General features: G+C 38.9%; 2 protein-coding genes across 3 annotated transcripts; one reads left to right on the plus strand and one right to left on the minus strand.

The window, feature by feature from the left end:
- Nucleotides 1-898: 898 nt before the first annotated feature.
- On the minus strand, nt 899-10,604 carry FH5 (formin homology5). 2 transcript variants are annotated; one of them, XM_008795552.6, is made up of 7 exons: nt 9,925-10,604; nt 5,562-6,255; nt 4,961-5,483; nt 4,682-4,881; nt 3,735-3,970; nt 1,614-2,479; nt 899-1,317 (listed from the first exon to the last, which is right to left on the minus strand). In XM_008795552.6, the coding sequence occupies exons 1-6, from the start codon at nt 10,078-10,080 to the stop codon at nt 1,631-1,633; spliced, it is 2,658 nt and encodes an 885-aa protein (XP_008793774.4). In that variant the 5' UTR covers nt 10,081-10,604; the 3' UTR covers nt 899-1,317; nt 1,614-1,630. The 2 variants fall into 2 exon arrangements, with proteins under 2 accessions (XP_008793774.4, XP_089787091.1); XM_089930965.1 differs by lacking the exon at nt 899-1,317 and adding an exon at nt 1,338-1,531 and having other exon boundaries at nt 9,925-10,218.
- Nucleotides 10,605-15,992: 5,388 nt separating this feature from the next.
- On the plus strand, nt 15,993-18,733 carry LOC103709996 (zinc finger protein-like protein). The gene is made up of 2 exons (XM_039125902.3): nt 15,993-17,201; nt 18,041-18,733. The coding sequence occupies exons 1-2, from the start codon at nt 16,535-16,537 to the stop codon at nt 18,670-18,672; spliced, it is 1,299 nt and encodes a 432-aa protein (XP_038981830.2). The 5' UTR covers nt 15,993-16,534; the 3' UTR covers nt 18,673-18,733.
- The last annotated feature ends 3,964 nt before the right edge of the window (nt 18,734-22,697 follow it).

Genomic DNA, 22,697 nt, shown 5'->3' on the forward strand with positions numbered 1-22,697 from the left:
ATGTCCCCATTCGATTACCATCCCTAGATTGCCTTTCTATATCTTTCTATACGGATTGGTTGGTGATAACACAAATCTAAATATTTTGTATTAGATTTTCTAAATAAAATTTAATATTTAGATTTTCTTTCTTTATCTTTTCTTTCTTTCTTTAAAACTCAGCTTAGTTCGTGGAAAGAATTTTTTATTAGAATATTTTTTCTGAAAACTAATGCCTAGATATGTAATGGCTGGAAAGATGATTTTTATATATTTGTTTGACTATAGAGAAGTAGTATTTTGTCAGATGTCATATATTTAGTAGTAGCACATTCTAAAGTATATGTTTAGTTGAATCTCTATTTTTTGAAAAAATTATGTAAAATACATGTTATGTCTTTATTAAAAAAAAAAATCTTATTCCATCTAAAAGTTTAAGAGTATTTTTTTTAAAAAAATTACCTCTATTTCTAGTCGGTAAAAATTAAACTTTTCTATGTACCATAAAATTATTTTTTTTTTTTGTTTTTGTTTCTAAAGATTTTAAAAAAAAATGAGAGGCAAATGTTTTTGGTGCCATTTTTTCTATTTTCTGTTTTTAAAATTATTTTTTAAAATTTAAATACAAATATTGTACTTTTATTATCTTTAAAATAGGAAATTCAAGTTTTTCAACGTAGCTTTCCATCTCAATATCAGGACTGCCATTAATCATCACCATTAGTAGAGGGGCTGGTTTTTTATTGTAAAATAAAAATAATTTTTAATTCACATTTTTATAAGTAGAAAATAGCCTTACAGAGCATATGAGATCCAAAAATGGCATTTTGACTTTTAATCCCAAAGATGTCATTTTGATCAGAATGCTCGGGGCCAAGCTCTTCCTCGAAACTCGAATAGAGGGATTTTCACAAGCAGCTAGAACACTAAAATTTCAAAATATATGTAGAAATTTACACCTTAAAGTTTTCTCTAAACAAATTAACGGATGAAATTAAATCATCTTCAGGCTTCAAAATTGCCTGATAATTGCTTTTCTTTCTATTCCTGAAAAACCAAAAGAATGATTATAAATACAATCCATCAAGTTTTCTTATGCATTAGATGGCCCTTATGTAGGATCCGTCCAAGAGAATGAATCCCAGGTATCATGCATCTGCGTCACTTACTGATGGTGCATGCGGCAATCCTTAGTAACTCCAATAATCTTTCTTGTGGTTCATATGTTCTGGCCAGAAATGATAGACAGATTCAAGTTTATAGACAACACCATGCTGAATGGGAATGCGCATGCCAATTAACAAATCATATGCCGGTATTTTTCGGTGTCCTGAAGAACTGCAGCCAAGAGATCAGAATGACAAATTCTAGCTATGGTGATAATATTTGCATAGTTTAACCAAAGCTGTAAACAAAAGAGCTGCTGCTACTACAAACGGCAATCTTAGCCAAGCCACTTAAAGATATTTTAACAGCTTTAGCATATTGAACAAAGCTACTCTTTGGATAGTCCTCATTACCATGCTAAATTAAAGAGAGCCAATCAGTGGACCTGTATATCCTATCAATTAATAGTTACCACAACTTAAAATTGAATTCAACATTCAAGAATGAAAGAAAAAAAAAATACATACCTCCTCCGCATCTAAAGTTAGCTCTCATCATCATCAGAACTGGAACTATCAACCCGTCGATCCTTTATTGCTGGAAAAAGCAGCTGTCTTGGATCTGGTCGTGGATCTCGCATAGGTGAAGGCGTTGCTGTTTCTCTACTTGGTGTTTTTGTTACTTTCTTTGGTAATTCTCTCACTTCTTTGCATGCCTTGTCTACCATACCAAGGAAATCCCGGATAATCACAAACAGACGCAATCCCTCCTCCTTCCCGGCACTTCCATGGAAATAATCAACTGTGGTCTTCACCAATGATCTTATTCTCTTTTCTTCCTCCAGTATGGAAGTGACACCAGCTTCAGCTTGCTCTACAAAGCACTTTAGTGAGCTGTGAAACCCACTTTCCTCTTCCATGCTCGTCATGCATGTATTCAGGAACTCTTTTGTTTTCACCAGCCTATGGCCAAGACTTGCCACTGCACTGGTTAAAGCATCGGCATCCAAACTTGCTGCCTTCTTGACATTCTCAAGTTGTTCGCCTAAAACTGAAACAACTTTAAGGCCAAGTTTACGGTAATGGTCTTCAGAATCTTGGTAAGCATCATCAATAAAATCATCTGAGTTCATGCTGGAGATGCTCCCACTCTGCTCCCTGGCCAGACGAACAGCACGCACACCTTCAGATCTGATAATCTCTTGGACAACGAAATGCAACAATGTTGTCTTCCCATCAGTTCCTTTGACATCTGCCAGCTTCAGGAGTGTGTCGAGTTTGAAGGCTTGTGCTCCTCCACGGTAGGTACCATCATTCATGCGATTGCCAGTTTTAAGAACAGCTTCTAATAGCTTTAAAAATAGGCGACTATTTCTGAGCTCCGTACAAGCTATCTGATGAAAGTGAAGTGAAAATACCACATGATTTAGATACATCATCTTTCAGAAGAGTTTGTTCACGAACAAGTAGCCAAAAGTAAAATGCACTGGCCATATAGAAATATAAGTTGCATTAAATACAGAGAGAATATTATTTCATGCTCAAAGTTATTTTGAGATTCAAGATGTTGTGTTATTTAATAAGAACCCAAAGACCATTGTTCATGTAAACTACAGAGCTTTTTACTGGTGAACATAAGCAAATCTATGCATGATAGCAGGCTTTTTCTACTGCAAAAGTGGAAAAAAAATGGTTGATCGGAAGATTATAATTCCCAATATGACACATTCATGAATAGGTAAAAAATAAAGGCTGAATCAAAGAAGACAGATCAGACATCTAAGGGAGAGGGTGTGCTGATGTTGAATATCACGATGTATTTCAAAAGGGAGAACAGATGCTAATTAATCAAAGCAATTAACCCGATCCATGTCATGTGGCAGCAGCTCAGCAATTGTAGTGTCTAATCCAAAATACAACCTTCACTAACAGATCAACTCTAGTAAATCAAGCGTGGAAGGTTCAATATAGTTCCCTTAACCATATCCAGCAGAATTTTGCTGTTTTGCAAAGAAAGGTAAAAGAATGAGAAAACCAAGCAGAACAAGATAATATTTATGATATTTAAGTTAGTAGTGGTCATAAAGAGTATTGAGACAGGGTTGTTAAGTCAATGCTTAGGGTTCTATCACATCTAGAAAATTTCATGATAGTCTTATTTCAGATATAGTTATGTCCAAGAAATCTTAGTCAACAAAATAAATGGGTTCGGTGCCTCCCTGCATAGGAGCTTCATGGTATCTAAACTTTGTAACGACATAATTGAGTGTTTAGAAAGAACTCCTTTTCTAACTCAGATCATTATGGTTGGGCACCTTATCCTTGACTAATGAGAATAGTACCATTATGACTAGAAAGGGAGTCTCCTCTAAGTTCAATTCTTTTATTTTCTGAAAAACAATTAAATTTCAGGAAGCAATTCTCCCGCTTTTTCTTATCTTCTTCCTCTCTCTCATGTTAGATACCTCTTCTACTCTCATTATGTTCAAACTGTCTCTTTGTTTCAAGTCAAGTGCTAGATTTTAAACTTAAATCCTGGAATTCATAGGGCCATAAGACTAATGGAAAAAAATCAGACCTCAAACCAGCTATATTAACTAAAAATATTAAACAAAAAAAAGGAAAAAGAAAATGAAGATCAACACTTGCCTCTAATGTTGAAAATGATTCCTTAATGCTCAAGGCTTCCTCAGGTAGAGAAGACATGAAAAGCAATGCATCTAACCGTTGGTAAGCAAAAGGGATGTCCACCAGCGCCTTTATGAACTGTTCTGCAGGTCCAAGTTGGGCACGATCGCCAGTATATAGTCTGAGCCGAAGCTCTTCATCAGCAGTAGGAGCCATTTTCAGCAATGTCTGGATTAACTCCGTAGGAAGCTCATTTCCTGGTCAGGGGAGAAAGGAGAGCATGAAGCCAATGCATTAACAAATATGTATCAGGAATTTTGTATACAGATTTGCAAAAACTTGTGTTACAAAAAAACAGTGAACAAATGAAAAAACAGAAAGAGTTCCTGGAAGTATTATCCTTAGATGCTAAATCAGATTACTGACAGGCTCAGACACTATTAACTAATGCTGCATGGACACAGACTCGTCTCATTTTGACACATGTCAAGAAATTGAGTTGGAAAGAAGAAAGAATTAATTCACAAAATTATTTGGACAAAATATATCATATCAATAAATACAGAAAGATTTGTTAGAAAGCTTTAAAAAGTAAAGACCTATACATAAGGAAAAGAAAGCAATTTCTTTCATTATTTTTCTCGATCAAATATTTCAATTTTTTTAGCATCTTGTAGAATATCTCCTCTTCATTTCTTAAAAATCCACAAATTAGAAGGAAACCAATTATGGATTTCTTAGACTTTAACATGCCAATACATTATGTATCATGGATGCAGACCATTTGTTCTATTTGAAAGGATGCAAGAATTCAAGTAAAATGACAATTAACATATAAAAGCAGGCAAGTCTTATCAGAAATGTACTAAATGTTATGTATTTTGCCAACTTCAAGAAATTTAGATTCTCGCATAGCATCTGTTCTTGCACAAGCATGTTACTTTAAAAGATATTAATATAAAAACTACCTTCCATAAGTGCATCACAAACTTCTTCAGTTCTCACACTCAGTGCCTTTAATGAAATTGCTAAATTCTGTGACTTTTTTGGATCAAGAATTCGAACATATTGAGGAGATGGATCTTTGAGTAATGACTCCCTTCCTTCCCTCTTGTGCTTATCAGCAGAGCTGTAACCAAATAGACTTTCTATCATCTCCTCATTGAACCTGCAGAATAAAAATCATTTGTTTAGTGTATCAATGATATGCAAATTCAATAACAGTATTAAAGAGACATAAAGCTTACTGGAAGGAACCCGATTTAATCTGATCCCAGACCATCGACTGATCAGGGTTTGCAAGAACTTTGTCCCAGAAGAATGGCTTCAGCTTGGTTTTTGGTGCATTACTGTCAGCATTCACACCAAATGGCGAGCCAGGAGGTGGTTTTGGCCCAGCTGATGGTGGCTGATGCACTCTTGCTAATGGCGGACGAGGAGGTAAAACAGCTTTTGGTGGTGGTGGAGGGGGTGCACCAGTCTTTTTATTGGGTGGTGGAGGTGGTGGAGCAGGAGGGGAGGGAGCAGCCTTCAGAACAGGAGGCATGGGTGGAGGAGGTGGTGGTTTGGGTGGAGTATTGCATGGTGCATTAAAAGCCTCGGTGGACAAGTTGGAAATTACTGAGCGCACTTCAGATGCTGGAGCTTTAGCTGAGCTTATATGTAAAGATGAGACATGGTCATTTTGGCTAGGATCAATTTTTAAAGGCAAAGCCCCCAACTTATTTGGGTCAATCGGATTTCCTCGGCCTGAAGACTTCTTTGAAGAACCTGGTATAATACTCCAAAATCAGCACTGTGAAATATAAGGTCTATACCATAAAAGATTCAAATAAAATCTAACCATACCAGAGAAGTCGCTCAAACTTAAACTCAAAAGCGGCCTATCATCCCTTTGGCTGTATCTTGAGTAGCCTTTGTTTCTTCGGCATCTGTTATAGCAAATAAAGATGCCTACTGCAAGAAAAGATGTCCCAGCTGCTGTTAGAACAACAGCAATAACAACTGACATTTTACTGCTGTTTTCCTTCTCTGCAGATACAACTGGAGCTGCCTGGGGACTAAATTCAAATAGTGGAGGAGATTGGCCACCAGGAGCAACATCTTGGAAGAATCGATTAGGAGGTGCTGGCCTTGCAGGTGCCGGAACAGATGATGGTGTGGGAACAGAGAATGGTGCTGGACCATAACCAGGTGCTTCAACTCCAGGGCCTGGGGATAGAGATGTTAAAAGAGCTGGAGATGGTGCCAATGCGGGTGATGCAGTTGGAGAAGGTTGATCAGCCAAACACCTTCTTGAAACAGGATGCCAGCCTGATGACTCAAAATAAAAGGCATGCCAATTTCGCAGACTGTTCTCTTTGGAGACAGGCCACTGGAAGTTTTGCCTGCTCAAACAATTTAGAAAGGTGTCCTTAATTTCTGGGGGAAGAAGAGAGATGGCTTCCGGTATGCTGCCTTTGGTAAATGAGTCATCAAAGCTTGTCACAAGTTCTTTTATGACTTTCATATCTATACCACAATCAAGCCACATTTGTTCCACCTGTTGCATAGCATCTCTGCCATCAGCCAGGGTTTAACAATATAATGACTTAAAACATATACTTTCAAGTTTCAACCAATTAATAAGAGTATGTTGCTCACAACAGTTTGCAAGAAGTAAAAGAATAAATATTCAATTTCGGAGATATAAAAATTGATGCATGACAAACAAGTTTTTGATTTATAGTAGACATAAAAATTCTGATCATTGTCGAAGTATCACCATTTGTGGAACTGGCAACCCAAAACATGATTGAATTAAACCCGTGACAAAGAATGGAATTTCCAAAGCAATAAGTTCTAAGGCCTGTCTAAAACCAGCAACACTACTTTAAAAGATATCCTGGCCCTATGGTGCATTAGATCTAAAGTCCAAAATGAGAAGGATGTGAAATGATCTTGAAACATTAGAAGCAAGCATTGCAATGAATGAATTATTTTTTTATGACATGAAGCCAGCTTATAAAATTACATGACTTGCACGCCATTAATGAGACAATATACAAAGGATATAATGTACATTTAGAATGACTCCACAATGATGTTTGGATATAGTTTCTTTTATGCTCAGGAATAATGAGTTTCAATATATAGGCAGTTTTCAGACAATAAACTATATGACAACCATAAACATCCAGTTTTGTCCCATCTGTTTGGGGTTTAGCTTTATGGGTTCTTAATTGCCAAGCATCATTATACAAGCACATGTTGTTTAAGCTTTTCCATATCCTTTATCACAACCTTCATCCACGTTTCTGCAGTTCTTTCCCCCTTCCATGCATCCTTATAAGATATCACTAAATCAGAAAAAAAAATAGGTTAAACATTATTTTCAAGTATATAGTATTCCTTTGGACCATAGTCTGCCGAACTGGACCGTACCGGCCGGTTCGGCTCGGTAGGGACCGGTCCGGCTTGGAACCAGTACTCAGACAGCATGGAAACTGGTTCCAGTTATTTCGGAGCCGATTCTGACCAGTACCGATCGTATACCGGTCGTATACAGGTGCGAACTGGCCGGTTGGCCCCAATACTTTTTTTTTTCTTCTGTGGGAAAGTGCGTGGCCGAAAACATCCATGCGCTTCTCAGGTAGAGCGCCCGCGCGCCCGTTCGCGGGAACGCGATTCCCCGCCCTGTGCAGTTTCGTGTGCTGGGGAACTGTTCCCCGCGCTGGGAATCGCCGCGTGGGCGATTCCTCTGCCTGCGTGGTGTAGAGCACCCCCACGCGGCGATTCCTCTGCCTGCGCGGGACAGAGCACCCCCGCCCACGCGGGCTCATTAATGCCACAGAGTGGCATTTATCCGCGCGCGGGCGCGCGATTCCCTGGGCTGCGCATTGGGGAACCGTGCCCGCGTGCGGTTCCCCGTGTTGTGAACTGCCGCACGGGCGATTCCCCCGCTCGCACAGGGAGCATGCCCGCGTACCCACGTGGGCTCATTAATGAATCGCTCGTGCGGGGCAGCACGCCCGCGCACCCACGTGGGCTCATTAATGCCACAGAGTGGCATTTATCTCGCGCGTCCACGCGCGAACGTGAAAACCAAAAAAAAAAAAGGCCTACCGGTTCCATACTGGTCCGGTAGGCGACTGGTACGCCAACCGGTACCAGTACCACAGACCTTGCTTTGGACCTTTAAATGCATCTTTTTGATGGTTTTAATCTGAAAAATAACAAAATTATACTTAAAGGTTGACATCATTGTATAAAGTTTTGTTGACAACCTAGCAAGTGACAATTTAACAATCTAAATGCCTATGCAATTCAAGCTTTAGGATAGCCATCTCTTTCCAGAAAATATAACTCTCTTCAGTATCTTTCAAATCTAACAACATAAGTCTTCCGAGTTTTCTGAAAAAAGAAAACCAAAAATCTATGTTTAAATTTAAGTATATGCTATATGAAAATCAAAGAAACAAAGAATTGGCAGGAAAAAACAAAAAAGGATAGCTCACATGTGCATGCGATAAATTTGGCCCTAAGTCCGCTTTGGCTGAAACTCTAAAACCAACCTTAGTTTAGGACCAGTTCTTCCTGAAATTTAGGGCCGATTCTAGCTGAAATCCAAACATGATGGTTTCAGCTTCCAAGACCAGCCCAAATCTTAAAACCATGATCCACATATGTCATGTGTAGTTACACATGGAATGAAAGAACGGGCACAGGAATGACATATCAATCATGTATGCGCTATAATTACTACTTAAGGGCCTGTTTGGATGGTGGATCCAGTATCTGTGGATGAGCAATTGCTTCCTCTTTAGCACGGAAGAGAACAACTGAAGTAGCAGGGTTGAGTGGGCTCGAGGATTCCCAAATCCTTATTTTTAAGGGACAAGTAAATGCAATTGTGAGGTGATTTATCTTATCACTAACCAGGATTAACTAAGTCCATCGGCTGCCCTGTCTTTTTGAAGTGCTCTGCTTCCCATGTAAATCTAAAATGGAACCCTTGCTTGAAGGATCTTATCCCATAGGGTAGATAATATCTTCCAACATCCAAACAGGCATCAACAGACTATTTTTACTGTATCTGATTACTCCTTTATCATTCAAAGTCAAGGTGAATCAAACACCAATAGCTTGAAACGTGAAAGACGAAAGATCCACGAACAGAAAAGCAGCACTGAATTAATAGCATAGAAGTCAAATTATGAGCAAAACTTGATGCAAGTGCCAAGGTGTTGAGTCTAAAGCACGGGCTGATATGATACATGACAATCTGAGGGCATAAAGAAATAAAGGAGACATCACAAGCACAAGAACGTATCGACTTAGCACGCTCAAGGCGATAAAGACGCTTCAATGACGATGAGGCAATTTCTTAGGTAAATTGGGGTTGCATCAAAGATGAAGCTGGCGATAATCATCATTGTGATGGAAAATGACATAGGCAACTTGAATGTCAAAGGAAAAGGAATTAAACAACAATATAACATGGCTTGTTGTAAGCAAATGTCTAAGAGGTCCACCAAAATTCGAATTCAACAATATAAACTGCAAACTAAGATGGTCGATGCAGGCTGATGATGAGATGAACTAGATGGTGGTGAGTTCGTAGACACTGAGGAAGATTGGCCAAGAATCCAATTGGCAGCAAATGTGAACTAGCCAAAAAATGATAACATGATATAATAAGATTAACCGAGGTTAATCTTTATGTGTTGTTTGTTCTCTGAACTAACACAACACTCAGAAACTCCTTTACATATCACATAATGTTGCACCAATTGCAAGTAATGTCAATCAATACTAGACCATCCATTTCCCCTCAAGGTTTCAGTTTTAAACAGAAAGGGCATTTCCACTACCCCATCATATTCTCCATTTCTCCTTGAGATATGCCCTTCTCTCTCTCTCAGGCCCCTTATGGTACTAAACCAAGAACGAGTAATTGTTGAGAGGAGAGACTAAAAGACATTAACCTGGATGGCAATAAATATTACTCAAAAAATAAGACATTAACTTGCCCCGTGGGTCCTACTGAAGTAAAGGCAATATATCATTCAATTAAAGCACTATTATTCATGATTAAGAAACTGATCTAATATTTCTTGGATGAAACAGACATTATCTTCGGTCTAATTCCAGCCGTTATGACAACGCATATCCCTGAAGTAGCTACAAAAATTCGATCTTTATAAAGGGAAATAGGATAGAATCCCCTTACCGCATCTTCATTTATATCCGGAGACGCCTGCACCAAAGAAAAATCTCTCAAACCCAAGAACAGCCGCTGCCTGCCCGCCGATCCTCTCGGCACAAGAACATGAAACAAGATCACGCAAACGACGGCGAATCCGTGCTTCCTGAAACCCATTATCATTTCTTGCTTCGATCTTCCAACCGAGTCCCACCTCTTTCCCTTCTCATCTCATCGATTGCCGTCCTCGAATCAGCTCCAAAAGCTAGCAGCCCAATCAAAATCTCTCTCCCAGTTAACCCTAAGAATCCAGCCAAAGTCCAGATAAGGCTCCCAAGAAACGATCTTTTTGATCTTTTTTACGCAAAATGATGGAAGAGCGCCTTGAAACCCCACCAAAATCCAGAAATGCGCTAAGAAACAATCTTTTCTCCTTCAAAGGAAAATCTAATCTTGGACGGCTTTCCTTTTCGATTGGACCAGCTTATAGCATTCACAAGCCTCAAATTATAAATCCATATGGCTGTTGACCAGGGAATCCTCCTGAATCAAGAAGACCACCTGGAGAAGCTCTGGCGATTTTTTTTGTTCCAGTAATTTTCGCCGGTGGCGGTCGAGAAAAAGAGGAGGGGGGGAGGAAAGAAAGGTGGCAGGGACGCGGAAGGAGAAGAAAGACGCGTGAGAGAGGGATTAACGGATAGTCGTATTTTTTGAGATAGATAACAACTTACTTGGATTTAACTTGGAAATCAAGCTGAATCTCGTTTTTCTGATTCAAATCTAAAAATAGATGAGGCGAGGGGAGATTGGTTTAATTTTGAAACTAGAGGGGGTATTTTGAGATTTTGGTAATCTTTAAAAATAACAGCCGTTTTAATGATTTCCGAGGAGGCACGTGCAATGCCATGGAAATAAAGACGCGATCTGGACCCGGTCTGGTTTGGAGTTTGGACTACAAACAATAGTCAATATTTTATCCATACTTCTAAAATAAACAAATAAAAATATAAAACTTTTGAATTTAACGTTTCCTACATCACATCTCTCTAAAAGAGATTATGCAATTTGGAAAATAATATTTATTTATCTCATACAAATTGTGAATATGAACAAGATAATGCCATTATTTTTTTGTTATTGCATGTTATGTTCCATTATTATGCCGTTCAAACAACTATTACTACTTGATTAGTTTAATATTCAGATGTTTAACTATTATTTTTTTGAGGCAAATAGTAACCACCATAACTATTAAGATTTTTGCATATATACATATACCCAATTACCTATTTACTCTTGCAGAGATGTAATTTATGTATTTATCCCTATATAGAGCTATTTTTATATATTCCCTACCATCATTCTCCATTAAAGATGTCCTTGAGCTTGAAGTGTTAAAAAATTACTCTCAAATATCCAGCTTTAAAAAATTAAAATTAAACCTCTTAAGCACTAAGACAACATTTAGTGATGGCTTAAAATGATGATTCATTTTACTTATTAAATTGGGCGGAGAAAAGGTCCAAAGGGTGTATCGATTGTATTACTCCTGCATGTTGCGCATGTCGATTGATGCAGCTTGTAGCAAGTCTGCATGTGGTTGAATTACTCAATTATAGCTCAAACATATAAGCTCCAAGTTAGAATTGGGTATGATTTGGGTCTGGTTTCGAATAATACATTTTGAAATACCAACAGATCCGATTAAGGATGGGGCTTACTGAGACCGAAATCGAGTCCAACATGGCTAAAGAAGGTACATAAGATTGGTTGATTTGAGCCTGATAATGTGGATTAGTTTGGTTTTATGTCGTAATGGTGTTTAACAGTGTCGGTCTCTCAGACATTCATTAGAGCTCTACCCTGCTCTGAACTTTTTGTTGGTTAAGCTATAAAGTGCACATATCATTCACCATATATCTCAATCATCACTCAGCAGTTCTACTTCTCCCTGTGTTGCAATTTGAAAACATAATGCCTAGAACTACTGCATGTGGGGGCGCGCATGCGACTTTTAAAGATCCACCTCCTTCCTCAATCATTTAAAATCTATTGCTTACCCCAAAAGTTATGGGTTTATGGCACGCTCGTTTCTTTCCAGTTCTTCACCAAAAAAATGTTTTTCTTGATTTTGTTTAAAGAAAACTTTCGAGTTGAAATTAGCACGAATTAGAGGATTTGGATGTTTCCATAATGAATTCTCATGCTAAATTTAAATATGGAACGTATGTGGCAAGCTAATATTTCTTTATAGTTTTTGCTAAGGAAAAAAATATTTCCAGTTTAAATTAGTAAATTAGAAAATTTGCGTGTTTCCGTGATAGGTTCTCATCCTAAACTAAAATTGAGAAGTGAAGAAAAAACTACAGAAAGGAAAAAGAGGGAAAGAGGAAAAACTAGCAAAAAATACTAGATATTTTTCTTGTGTTTCTCTTTGATCTTTTAATCTTTTTAAGACTTGTTTCATTATGTTCTTCAGAAACAGATGGTCCTTTCTGACTTAGACACTTGGGTACATGCAAGGCAAGTATTTCTTTAGTTTTGAACGATGAATTATTAGAAATGAACTTACATATTTATCCACCTAGGGCTTTACATAATCGATGTTGGCATATTTTCAAGTATCTTTCGCTTTGTATGTCCTTTAGATAAACTTTAGTTGTTGATATTGGTCATTCTCTATCCGAAGATCATGACTGCTCTCTTAATACTTTTGATTTCTCTTTTTATCATCTTAAGTATGACTTGATGGAAAATTCTACCTTTTGCTCTTCAATTAGATGTCGTCTCTCTCTCTCTCTAGTTTTTGGAACCTAATTACTTACAAAAAATTTAATTAATTTCTATAGCTATTTTAAAGATATGTATATGTATGTGTGTATATACATATATATTATTTTTTAATAAAATTTGCTATGTCAATATTATTTTTTTTAAAAAAATCCTATCTTAAGATATTCCGACGCTTTTCATGCATTATCAATATAGTGTTGCATCGAGGCATGTTACTTATCCCAAGATGCCATCTCATTTCCACACGTCTTTCTCATTTTCGAGAAAGCTATAAATAAGAAGATTCTTAGTAGTTAATGTTCAAGTCTTCCCTAATTATGACGACTATTGTCATTGAAACAAACTCTAATTCCCACACTCTCAAGTCAGCTTGAAAGTTCGGAACCATTTAAACCCGTTTAACGTGCCCTTCTCGGGCCACTTGAAAGCGAGGAGTTCCCAACGAAGACACGGACGCCTCTCCCTCGTTGCGTACGTGACGGCATTGGAGGTTTTCCCAAAGCCCGTCGTGTCACCGTGGACTGTGCGCCAAAGTTGGACCGTCTGCCCCCGGTCCACCAATCTAGACCGTCCAATAACTAGACTTCATCTCACCTCACGAGCCTAGTACGTGTATGTGTATATATATATATATATATATATATATATATATATATATATATATATATATATATATATATATATATATATTGGCAGCCTACATTAGTCTCGTATAAGCATTACCATTAGAGCTCGTTTGGTTCGCGGGAAGCATTTTCCCTCCTAGGAATATGATTTCTGGAAAATAAATTCCTAGAAAGAGAATGCCTAGGAAAGTACTTTTGGCATGTTTGGTTGATCATGGGAAAGTGACAAATTTCCAAAGTGCTTATGTTTGGTTGGCCATCCACTTTCCTGCGAAAGTTATGAAAAGACTTTCTCATGAAATGTGGGAATCATATTCTCATGGGATTACAACTTTCCCATCTCTCTCCTTTGAAAACTCCAACCAAACAAAAGGCATCTCATTATTTTCCCGTTGACCATACTTTCCCCCTTTCTTTTTCCGCGAACCAAACGAACCCTTAGAGTCAAGAAACAAAATACTCCACAAAGATGGAGCAGCAAATATAAAGCGGGTCTAGAAAATTTCTCTACAATGATGAGTAGTAAAGAAGGCGATCCAATCAGTAACTGAATTCATTTTTCGAAACATATGCACAATCTAGTAGGCATCGGATTCTCTCAGTAGTATGGACCTACTCTTCAAGATGGTCTCATCGACGCAATTAGTTAACCCATTTTTGTAGGTCGTGACGCTTGTTGGAGTATAAGCTTTAACCCTAGCCCTAATTGGATTTATGATATAAGAGACTTCTCTTTTTATATTTCTAAATCTAAAGTACTTCTAGGGGGAAGGAAAAAATATAAAATCCGAAGCGTAGACTGCTTGAGTAGATGTGCCTTGGTCTAAAGGTAGGTCCAATTAGAGATAAAACTTCAACCTCGTTAGAACTGCAGTGATGCTCGGAAAATGCAGGAATGATAAGAGAAAGGTAAAATATAGAATTCGCTTGGTTCACGGAAGGAAAAGGGATAAAATTATGATCAATAAAATAAATATTTATTTAATTAATTTTTTAAAAATAATAAAAAATTTTTTTATAAAAATAAGATTTTTATATTTTACAACCAGCAAAATTCGTGGATTGGCATGGTACAACCAACAAAATTATAAAATTATGGACGGAGCTATGCCTATATTCATAAGTATTCACGAATAGCTTTAGAGTGGGTTGGTCCGAATCACATAGAGAGAAAAAAAAAAAGACCTGCTGAGATTTTTTTTTTCTCTCCATGAGATTTGGACCAAGCCACTCTTGGCCCCAACCTATAATCCTATGATATTGCTAGTTGTACTACCTCAACATGTTCTATAGGATTTTTAGTCCAATCATCTAAATAGGTCCTTCATAGAAAAGAAAAATCTATATGGAATATGAAAAAATCCAATTTCTATAGGCTAGAAATTAAGATTTTTTTTTTCTTTTTTCTAACAGTATTCTAAAGCTATTAGAATGGAACAAGATCGTTCCCTTTATTAAAGGCATAACAGATATTTTATATAACTTTTTTTTAAAAATAAATGATCAACCAAATATAAGTCATTATATTATTTTTATAGTTAATTAAATATACAAAAATTATATTTTCAAATATCATATATCTAAATATTAATTTTTTTAAAAAATATTTTTATTTTTCGCAAACCAAACGAGTTTATAATGAAAAACATCAACAATAAACAATGATAACAACCTCAGGTAGCACTCTCTCTGGATGCATAATTGCATCCTTAGCACCAACGACCAAAAGTTTAAATTGCCTCTATATTTTTTTTTTTGACACAAATAAGGAAAACGTAGCACGCTTCTATCCAAAAGTTTCTGTCTTCGGGACCGATTACTTGCATCCTTCATGTCCAAAGTCCACATCTACTTGCTACAGGGCGAAATCAAAAGACATTGAAATTCTCTTATTGGCGGTATGTTATCATTTAGTTTTTGTCTTAGAGTCAATAAACTAGATTCTTAGATTTGGATTTGAATTTGGATTTGGATTTGGTCAGCTCGAACCCGTAGTACCACGTAAGGTCGATTGCCTAGGAGCCCACTGGGGAAGACCACCGCAAATCCGGACAATATATTTTTGAATGCAAGCCCATCTGGGACCGTTGAATTTAATCAAACGCTCCATGTTCTAAATGGTTGCTGCTTCAAGCAGGAACCAGGCGCACGGTTTGGTGCACTTGTCCGGGCCGTTACAGTGACAGAAAAGGCCCGAGTCATCTCACCGGTTGCATACGAGTTAAAAATCCCTGCCTGGTGTTTGCTCCCGTGTAGGGCCCACTGGACGAAATCGAACCTATCAGCTCAGCATTTAATGCCAATTAAGGATTTAATGAAACGACAGTTCTTTTCCTTCTCCATAATAAATTCAATTATGAGACCATGGAAGGGTAGAGCGAGCTGCAGACAAGGGAAGTCAAAGCTTTTTTTTTTTTTTGCCATTACTTGGCAACTGAAATATCACAATCATGCCACTTGGCAAACTATGATCTCCTTTAGACCCATCCAACTGATTCTCCTCATTTCTTGCACCAAAAATCTATTGTTTCTTTCTCTGCATACTTAAATTGAATGCAATTAAGATCCTATCAACCCCCCTTCTCTCTCTCCTTCTCTCTCTCTCTCTCCCCACCCCTTCCTTCCCCTTCTCTGGCTCTTCTATAAAGAGAGATCTTGGTGAATTCACCATTTATTAATGCAACTAAGGTCTTCCAGCTGGATGTTCAAGCCTTCAAGAACCAAAGATTCCACGTCTTGAAAACACACTTGTCCATTCCTCACTTCAAGGTTTGTCTTTGCTCTTCTGAGTCTCCAGGCTTGTCCGTTTCCTTCCCTAAGGCGCGTTGAGGAAGCCTTTCAAGCGCAAAGGTTTGAAGGTCTATGAAGTCCCTTTTATAAGTCTGGTTGAGTTGTTTTTGGAGCTGGAGGGGTTTTGAGTATATCTTAATGGCTGTCGGCTTTCCAAGGGTGGAAAGTGAGTAGAAAGGAGACAAGACCCTTGCTTCTTCTAGCTTTTAACGGAGTTCCCTTCCTTGGATAAAGAAGGAACGAAATCACAGGTAAAGATTTAATGGTGCAAGATGACCGCTGACCAAATGAAAGAGAATCAAATGGAGAGAGTAATATCTCCTTCAATACGCTGCCTGCCTGAATTAAAGATAGCTTGCATCAGGGAGAAAAGAGCCTAGAGGAAAGGGGAGAAAAAATACTGGGAAAAAGAGGGAAGGGAAGAGAAGATGCCGACAGTTTGGTTTGCTCTGAAGAAATCCCTCCACTGCAAATCTGAGCCATCTGATGTCCATGATCCCAAGGCCAGGGTGCCGTTGGGAGCCATTTTGACGAGGAGACCAGGGAGGTCTGGGTGCTCTAGATCTATTGCCAACCTCAAAGATGTCATCCATGGGAGCAAAAGGCACCTCGAGAAGCCACCAAGCTGCAGCCCAAGGTCCATTGGGAGCAGTGAGTTCCTGAATCCAATCACGCATGAGGTTATCCTTAGCAACTCCAGGTGTGAGCTCAGGATAACTGGTTTAGGGGGCTGCCATGAGGGGGAGGCTGGGGTTGGCTCAAGCTACGTGGGTACTCTTAAGCCAGGCACCCCAGGGCCAGGGGGCCACTTCAGTCTCCGGCACAACCCTTCCTTCAGGGGAACCAGCACCACCCCTCCGAGGAGGTCACCTGGCTTGTTTGCTGACAAGGAGGGCTATGGCATTGGGGGTTCATCTCTCTCTAGTGCTGTGTTTGGTAATGGTGGTGGTGGAGCTCTTCATGTTTCCTTAACTCCAAGGGCCTCTCATGAAGCAGGGTCGCATGGATCCTCTGCTAATATCACCTGCCACAAATGTGGAGAGCGGTTTGGGAAGTTGGAAGCCTTGGAACCTCACCATCTCTCCAAGCATGCAGGTACGGAACATAATCTAGCAACATACCTCCAGTCTTTTATTCCCCTGTCCACTTTATGTTGGTTTCTGTTGCCTTTTTCTTGAGACTATCGGGAGGACCTGACATTGATGAACGATTTCCTCAAGATTTAATATGTTGGATTTGATTTCCTTACAAACGGCTTGTTGGTCTCAAAAGATTTTCTTTGCTTTATCTTTTTTTTTTTTAGTGATTCTGCAGTGGCGTCATTATAAGGCCTATTTTGCAATTTGTTGCATTGATCATTCTTCACCATTTCTTGAAATTTAGCTGTCCATATTGATGAAGGCCAGGTATTTTAGATTTTATTATCTGGACTATTTAATCTTATTACCTGCCTCGAGTATTAGTATTCCCAAATGCTTTTAGGCCTTGACACTAAGCTCTTACATCAGAAATCAAGTCGGCCCCCAGACATTTATCAGAACCAGCGGACCAAATGAATTACAGATGTGCTTAGTAAGGGCAGACATCAGCACAAGCTTAAATCATAGAAATCTTTCATATTGGTCGCAACACTGTAAACATGCTTCTGCAACATGTAATGATGCTCTGAGGAAAATACAGGAGAGGAAATGAGCCAGGGAGGGGCAATGCATTTTTTTTCTTCTTTTGCTTTAAAATTACTACTCATTTGCGTAGTTTATAAGACTTTCATGCATTCAAATTTCCGGACTCCATCAACTGATCCATAAGTGTTGTTTTTGCATTTAAGTTTTGACTCATTTGAATTCTTGTAATGTCGTAACACAAGTTTTTGAAAAGAAAATTCTTGATCTTTGCCTCCTACAAACCTTGAGGACATCCTGCTATTTCTGTAGTCACTGAACTTGTGGAAGGAGACTCCTCTAGGAAGATAGTCGAAATTATATGCAGAGCAAACCTGGTGAAGTCTGAGAGCAGTTGTTGGCGGATAGAGAGAGTCCTCAAAGTCCATAACATGCAAAAAACTCTTGCCCGCTTCGAAGAATACCGGGAAATGGTGAAGCTTAGAGCCAGCAAACTCCCGAAGAAGCATCCCCGTTGCCTGGCCGATGGCAACGAACTGCTAAGATTCTATGGCACCACAGTTGCTTGTTCTCTTGGCACGAATGGCACTTCAAGCCTGTGCTCATCAGAGAAGTGCAACATATGCCGGATTATAAGATACGGATTCTCCACGAAGAAGGAGCTGAAGGGAGGTATTGGAGTGTTTACGACTTCGACCAGCGGGAGAGCATTTGAATCTATTGAAATATATGAGGATGATCCGAATATAAAGAAGGCGCTGCTGGTTTGTAGGGTGATTGCAGGCAGGGTTCACAAGCCATTGGATAACTTCCAAGAGTTAGCAGGAGAGTCCGGGTTCGACGCATTGGCTGGAAAAGTAGGCCTGTATGCCAACATTGAGGAGCTCTATTTGCTCAGTCCGCGAGCTCTTCTGCCATGCTTTGTGGTAATCTGTAAATCCTGAGGAAATTAACCTTTTTCTATGTCACATCTTGAGTTAAATCTGAAATGCTTTTGACTCTGTACTCATGCACAGCGCTGCTGAGTTTATTGATTACCCTTGCTAAGGATTCAGGTCTCATGTGTAGTTCCCTAAAACTTATCTGGCACAGCAACCAACTCCCTCTGTCACATTGAACTGTTTCTCTTCTCCATCCACGTCCACATTAAATGGCGTCTGTCTTGGTGTCACCAATTTTGTGATCGTACAGAGAAACCCATGTACATGTTCCTTGGGTCGATGCGGGCTTATTACACTCCACAGAGAAAGGTTGCTGCCATCTTTCTTAAATAACATATATATATATATATATATATATATATATATATATATATATATATACTGCCGCAGGACAAGATAGAAAATTTCTGTGACATTGTTTGCCACTGGGTAGTCATTACTGTTACCTGACGCAAATCCTGTCTTTTAACCTTGTGATTTATGTACAGGAGTCGCCATTGCTCATCGTCTAACAAGCAGTATACCATTTTATATTAATGAACTTCACATTTAATCCCTCCTGCTGTACAAATATGGGAACATAAACCAGAAACTGTTCCATCTACTTCGGCTGGAGTTTTGAATCCTACCTTGCCATCAATTCTACAGTGCTTTTGTTCTCACTATCAGATCATGGTGGACTGACTCAGAACAGGTCCCACTGCTCATGTGAAGCCCACTGTCTTTATAGAAACTGTTTCCCTTCCAACAGAAGGTGGGGACTTTGACAGGACTCGTTTCTCTTGATCGAATCAAAACAAAATCTTTTTAACAGTCTCGTTTTCCAGGTTTGACACGGTTCGCCAACCGCTTAGATGCTTCATCTCATTGTGCACTTCTTGAGATAGCGAGTGCAGTCGTTATTTAGCTTTTGAGGTTGTAAATAGGCATTCTTTGTCCTCTAATCATAGTCATGTGCATTATAATCTAAAATATGTATGTATATTATTTAGTGAACGGACTCATCGGTAGTTGCAGATTCTTCTCCGCCTCATGCGCTAATCTTAGTCTGCCAGTTCTAAAAGTCAAGCGTAAACAATTGGCTAACTCATTTGTTTGCGCCTGTGGAACAACTGCAGAGCAGGGTCAACCCACAGGCCCACAAATTTGGACCTACATGTTCTTCAAACTCTAGGAAAATAGGGTATGATTTGATCAAGGAAGTTAACAGAGATATACTGACGGAAATGTAACACCAAATGTCTGGTCTGAGGTATTGTCGAGAAGAAATTCAGTTCATAATGTAAGACTGCACCATGTGAATCAAAGCAATGCATGATTAATTGACACTGGGACACTTATGGTGCAGTTAATACATGGGAAAAACTGGAAGCATTCACTATACTTTGTTTGCATAAAAGTTGGAGGCAATCAAACGCCATAGTGCTGTTTTCAGTCAATTGATTTCAGTAAAAACGGCCAGGCAAAATTTCTTGTTTTGTTAGTCATTCTGGTTGGCCAGAAAATTATGATCGTTAGTATTTGTTCTCCGAGTACCACCCTTGTAGGCCATATGGTAGTACATGTCTGCATAAATTTTGCTTGATTAAATGAAGCCATATTCTCAGCTTATCATATAGCTGTCCTCTCAAGTGGTTGATGGTCCCAGCCATTCTAGATTTTAATCTCGAATCATTACTGATTAAGTGTGCTTCTTCCTTCAACCCGAAAAAAAGGGGTGTGCTTCTTCTCACCATATCAATAAAAACAGTTTAAATGGGCATCAAGATGTCAATGAGATATTTATGAGATAAAAATTAGCATAATTAGTGTAGTAAAAAGATAGTAAGAAATTGTTAAAATCAATGAACTGCTTATAAGCAAAATGGCTGGTATTCCTTTCCTCTGAATCATGTAAATACACCAATAGTACGAATTCAATGAGGATACTTGGGTTTCTTAGGATGATATTTGTAAATTTGTATATTCTAAAGAGAGTTTGTGCCTCATTAAAGTAGGTATGTGATGTAGATTAAATCAACATTGGGTATGCTAAATGACAGCCATACCAGATTTGATGGTAATAGAAACTAGAAAAATAATAGTCATAATAACGTTAATAATGATAAACATATTCCTCCTGCTTTTGGAATCCTTGACAAGATAAGGATCCAAATCCAATCACAATATCATGCTTGTTCCATGGTCATCCAAAAAAGTCAGTCTCCTAGTCCACATAAACTATACATTAGATCCTCTCTCATAGCATTTGAGACTTCATCCAAAAAGACTAGCCAAAAAGATATTTGAATTTCTTAATCTTATATAAATACTAAAGACCTTTTCAGTGCACAACCAATATGAGAATAAATATTTTTTGAGTTATTTAGTTCCGTATAAATACCAAAATCTTATCGGTGCACAATGTGTGAAATTAAATACATGCCTCTCACATAAATTCGATTCGTTTGTTTTTTTGTTCACTTTAATACTTAGTGGCCTTCTGAACTTGATTGACCATCGGTTGTTCTTTCTATTCTAGCAATCTGCAATTGCATGCAATTTTCTTCCCAGAACCTAACAGGCTAACAGAGATTTCTTACATAAGGCTAAACAACACCAAGAAGGCTGCATGTCCTGACATATGCCCTTCCAGGTAGGTGACCAAGGATGCAAGGTAAGCAACACCAATATAGGACCTTACTTGAACAGGATTAAAACTTTCGTAGTTTATTACCAGACACAAGACTGTTGAATCAGATTTAAAAAAAAAAAATACTACAGGACACAAGACCGTTGAATCAGAAAAATAAAGCATGCAGCAAAACAGAACCAACTACATAATTTACGCTTCCCAGCCAGACAACAATTTGTGGACCATATGACTCTTTGAAAGAAATAAAAGAGGCACAAGTATTCCTCCGAAATCTTCCATAGTAGGTACCAGGCTTGATCTCCGCTCCATTCTGTAAGCTAACCTGCTCTCAACTCCACCCAGCTCCCACAGCTGAACCCAACTCCCGTCCTTAATGCAATACCAATAAGGAATCGCTTGGACATGGTTGCGAGCATCCAGTGCCTCTCTTTCGGCCTGCACGTACGCAATTATGTCGCCTTCGGTCGCGAGAAAGGATCCCAGAGAGTTATATGGTGTTACCAATGGACATGCACAACCAGCCCTTGGAGGAGCTGCAGCACCGCCTCCGGCAGAAACCCTCCGGGAGGGTGGCGAAGCGCCAGTGCGCCACTGTCGGAGGCCTAGGGTGGCGTCCGTGGAAAAGAAGCAGCCATGGGAGGCGGGGAGAGGGAGGGAAGCCCCAGCGGCGACTGAGCGCCACGAGGTGCGGCCCGCGCCGAAGCGAGGGTCAGGAGCTTCTTGAGGGCGAGACCTGCCACTAACCGTTCATGTTTGATTGATATTTGAGAGGAGAGCTCGAGGCGTGACGCTGGAAGAGCTCGGATGAATAACCGGTACTATTTGAAGCAGTGGCGTGCGACTCTACTCCGTTACTGCTTATATATCCGTAACGCTACAAGGAAGACGTCAAGATTCTCATAGGCGTTAGACTAAATACGAATGTCAAAGCGGCTGGAAACCTTGCTAATTTTCTGCAGCTCATGCATCTCATCGGATTCGAAATGAGCAAAATTTGAATAAAAGGCTGTCACAACTTTGGACCTCACCCAAAATAACTAGCCGGAATATATTATTTAGATTTTTTTATTCTATATAGGTACGCAAGATCTATCTAGCGAATAATCGATATAGAACTAAATACACGCCCGTACGGATCCTTGTATGATGTCCTCGTCAGACTAAGAGTTCAAATTTATTTAAAGCTAACACAAGTACTACGATTGGCCTATGGTTAACCCTAATGGATTCATGTTGCAGTGTCTCCTAATTCACATAGGTTATGGGCCGAGTCCTTTCTTTGATATCATTTATAACAACTTAGGATCTCCTTCAAAATAGCTAGTCAGAAGGTATTATATAAGTTCCTTAATTTTATATAAGTATCCAAGATCTACGCAGCAAATAAGCGATG

The sequence above is a fragment of the Phoenix dactylifera genome, chromosome 1, assembly GCF_051530095.1.
Source record: "Phoenix dactylifera cultivar Ajwa chromosome 1, Ajwa_hap1_PhDact_Kaust_v1.1, whole genome shotgun sequence".
Lineage (NCBI taxonomy): Eukaryota > Viridiplantae > Streptophyta > Magnoliopsida > Arecales > Arecaceae > Phoenix > Phoenix dactylifera.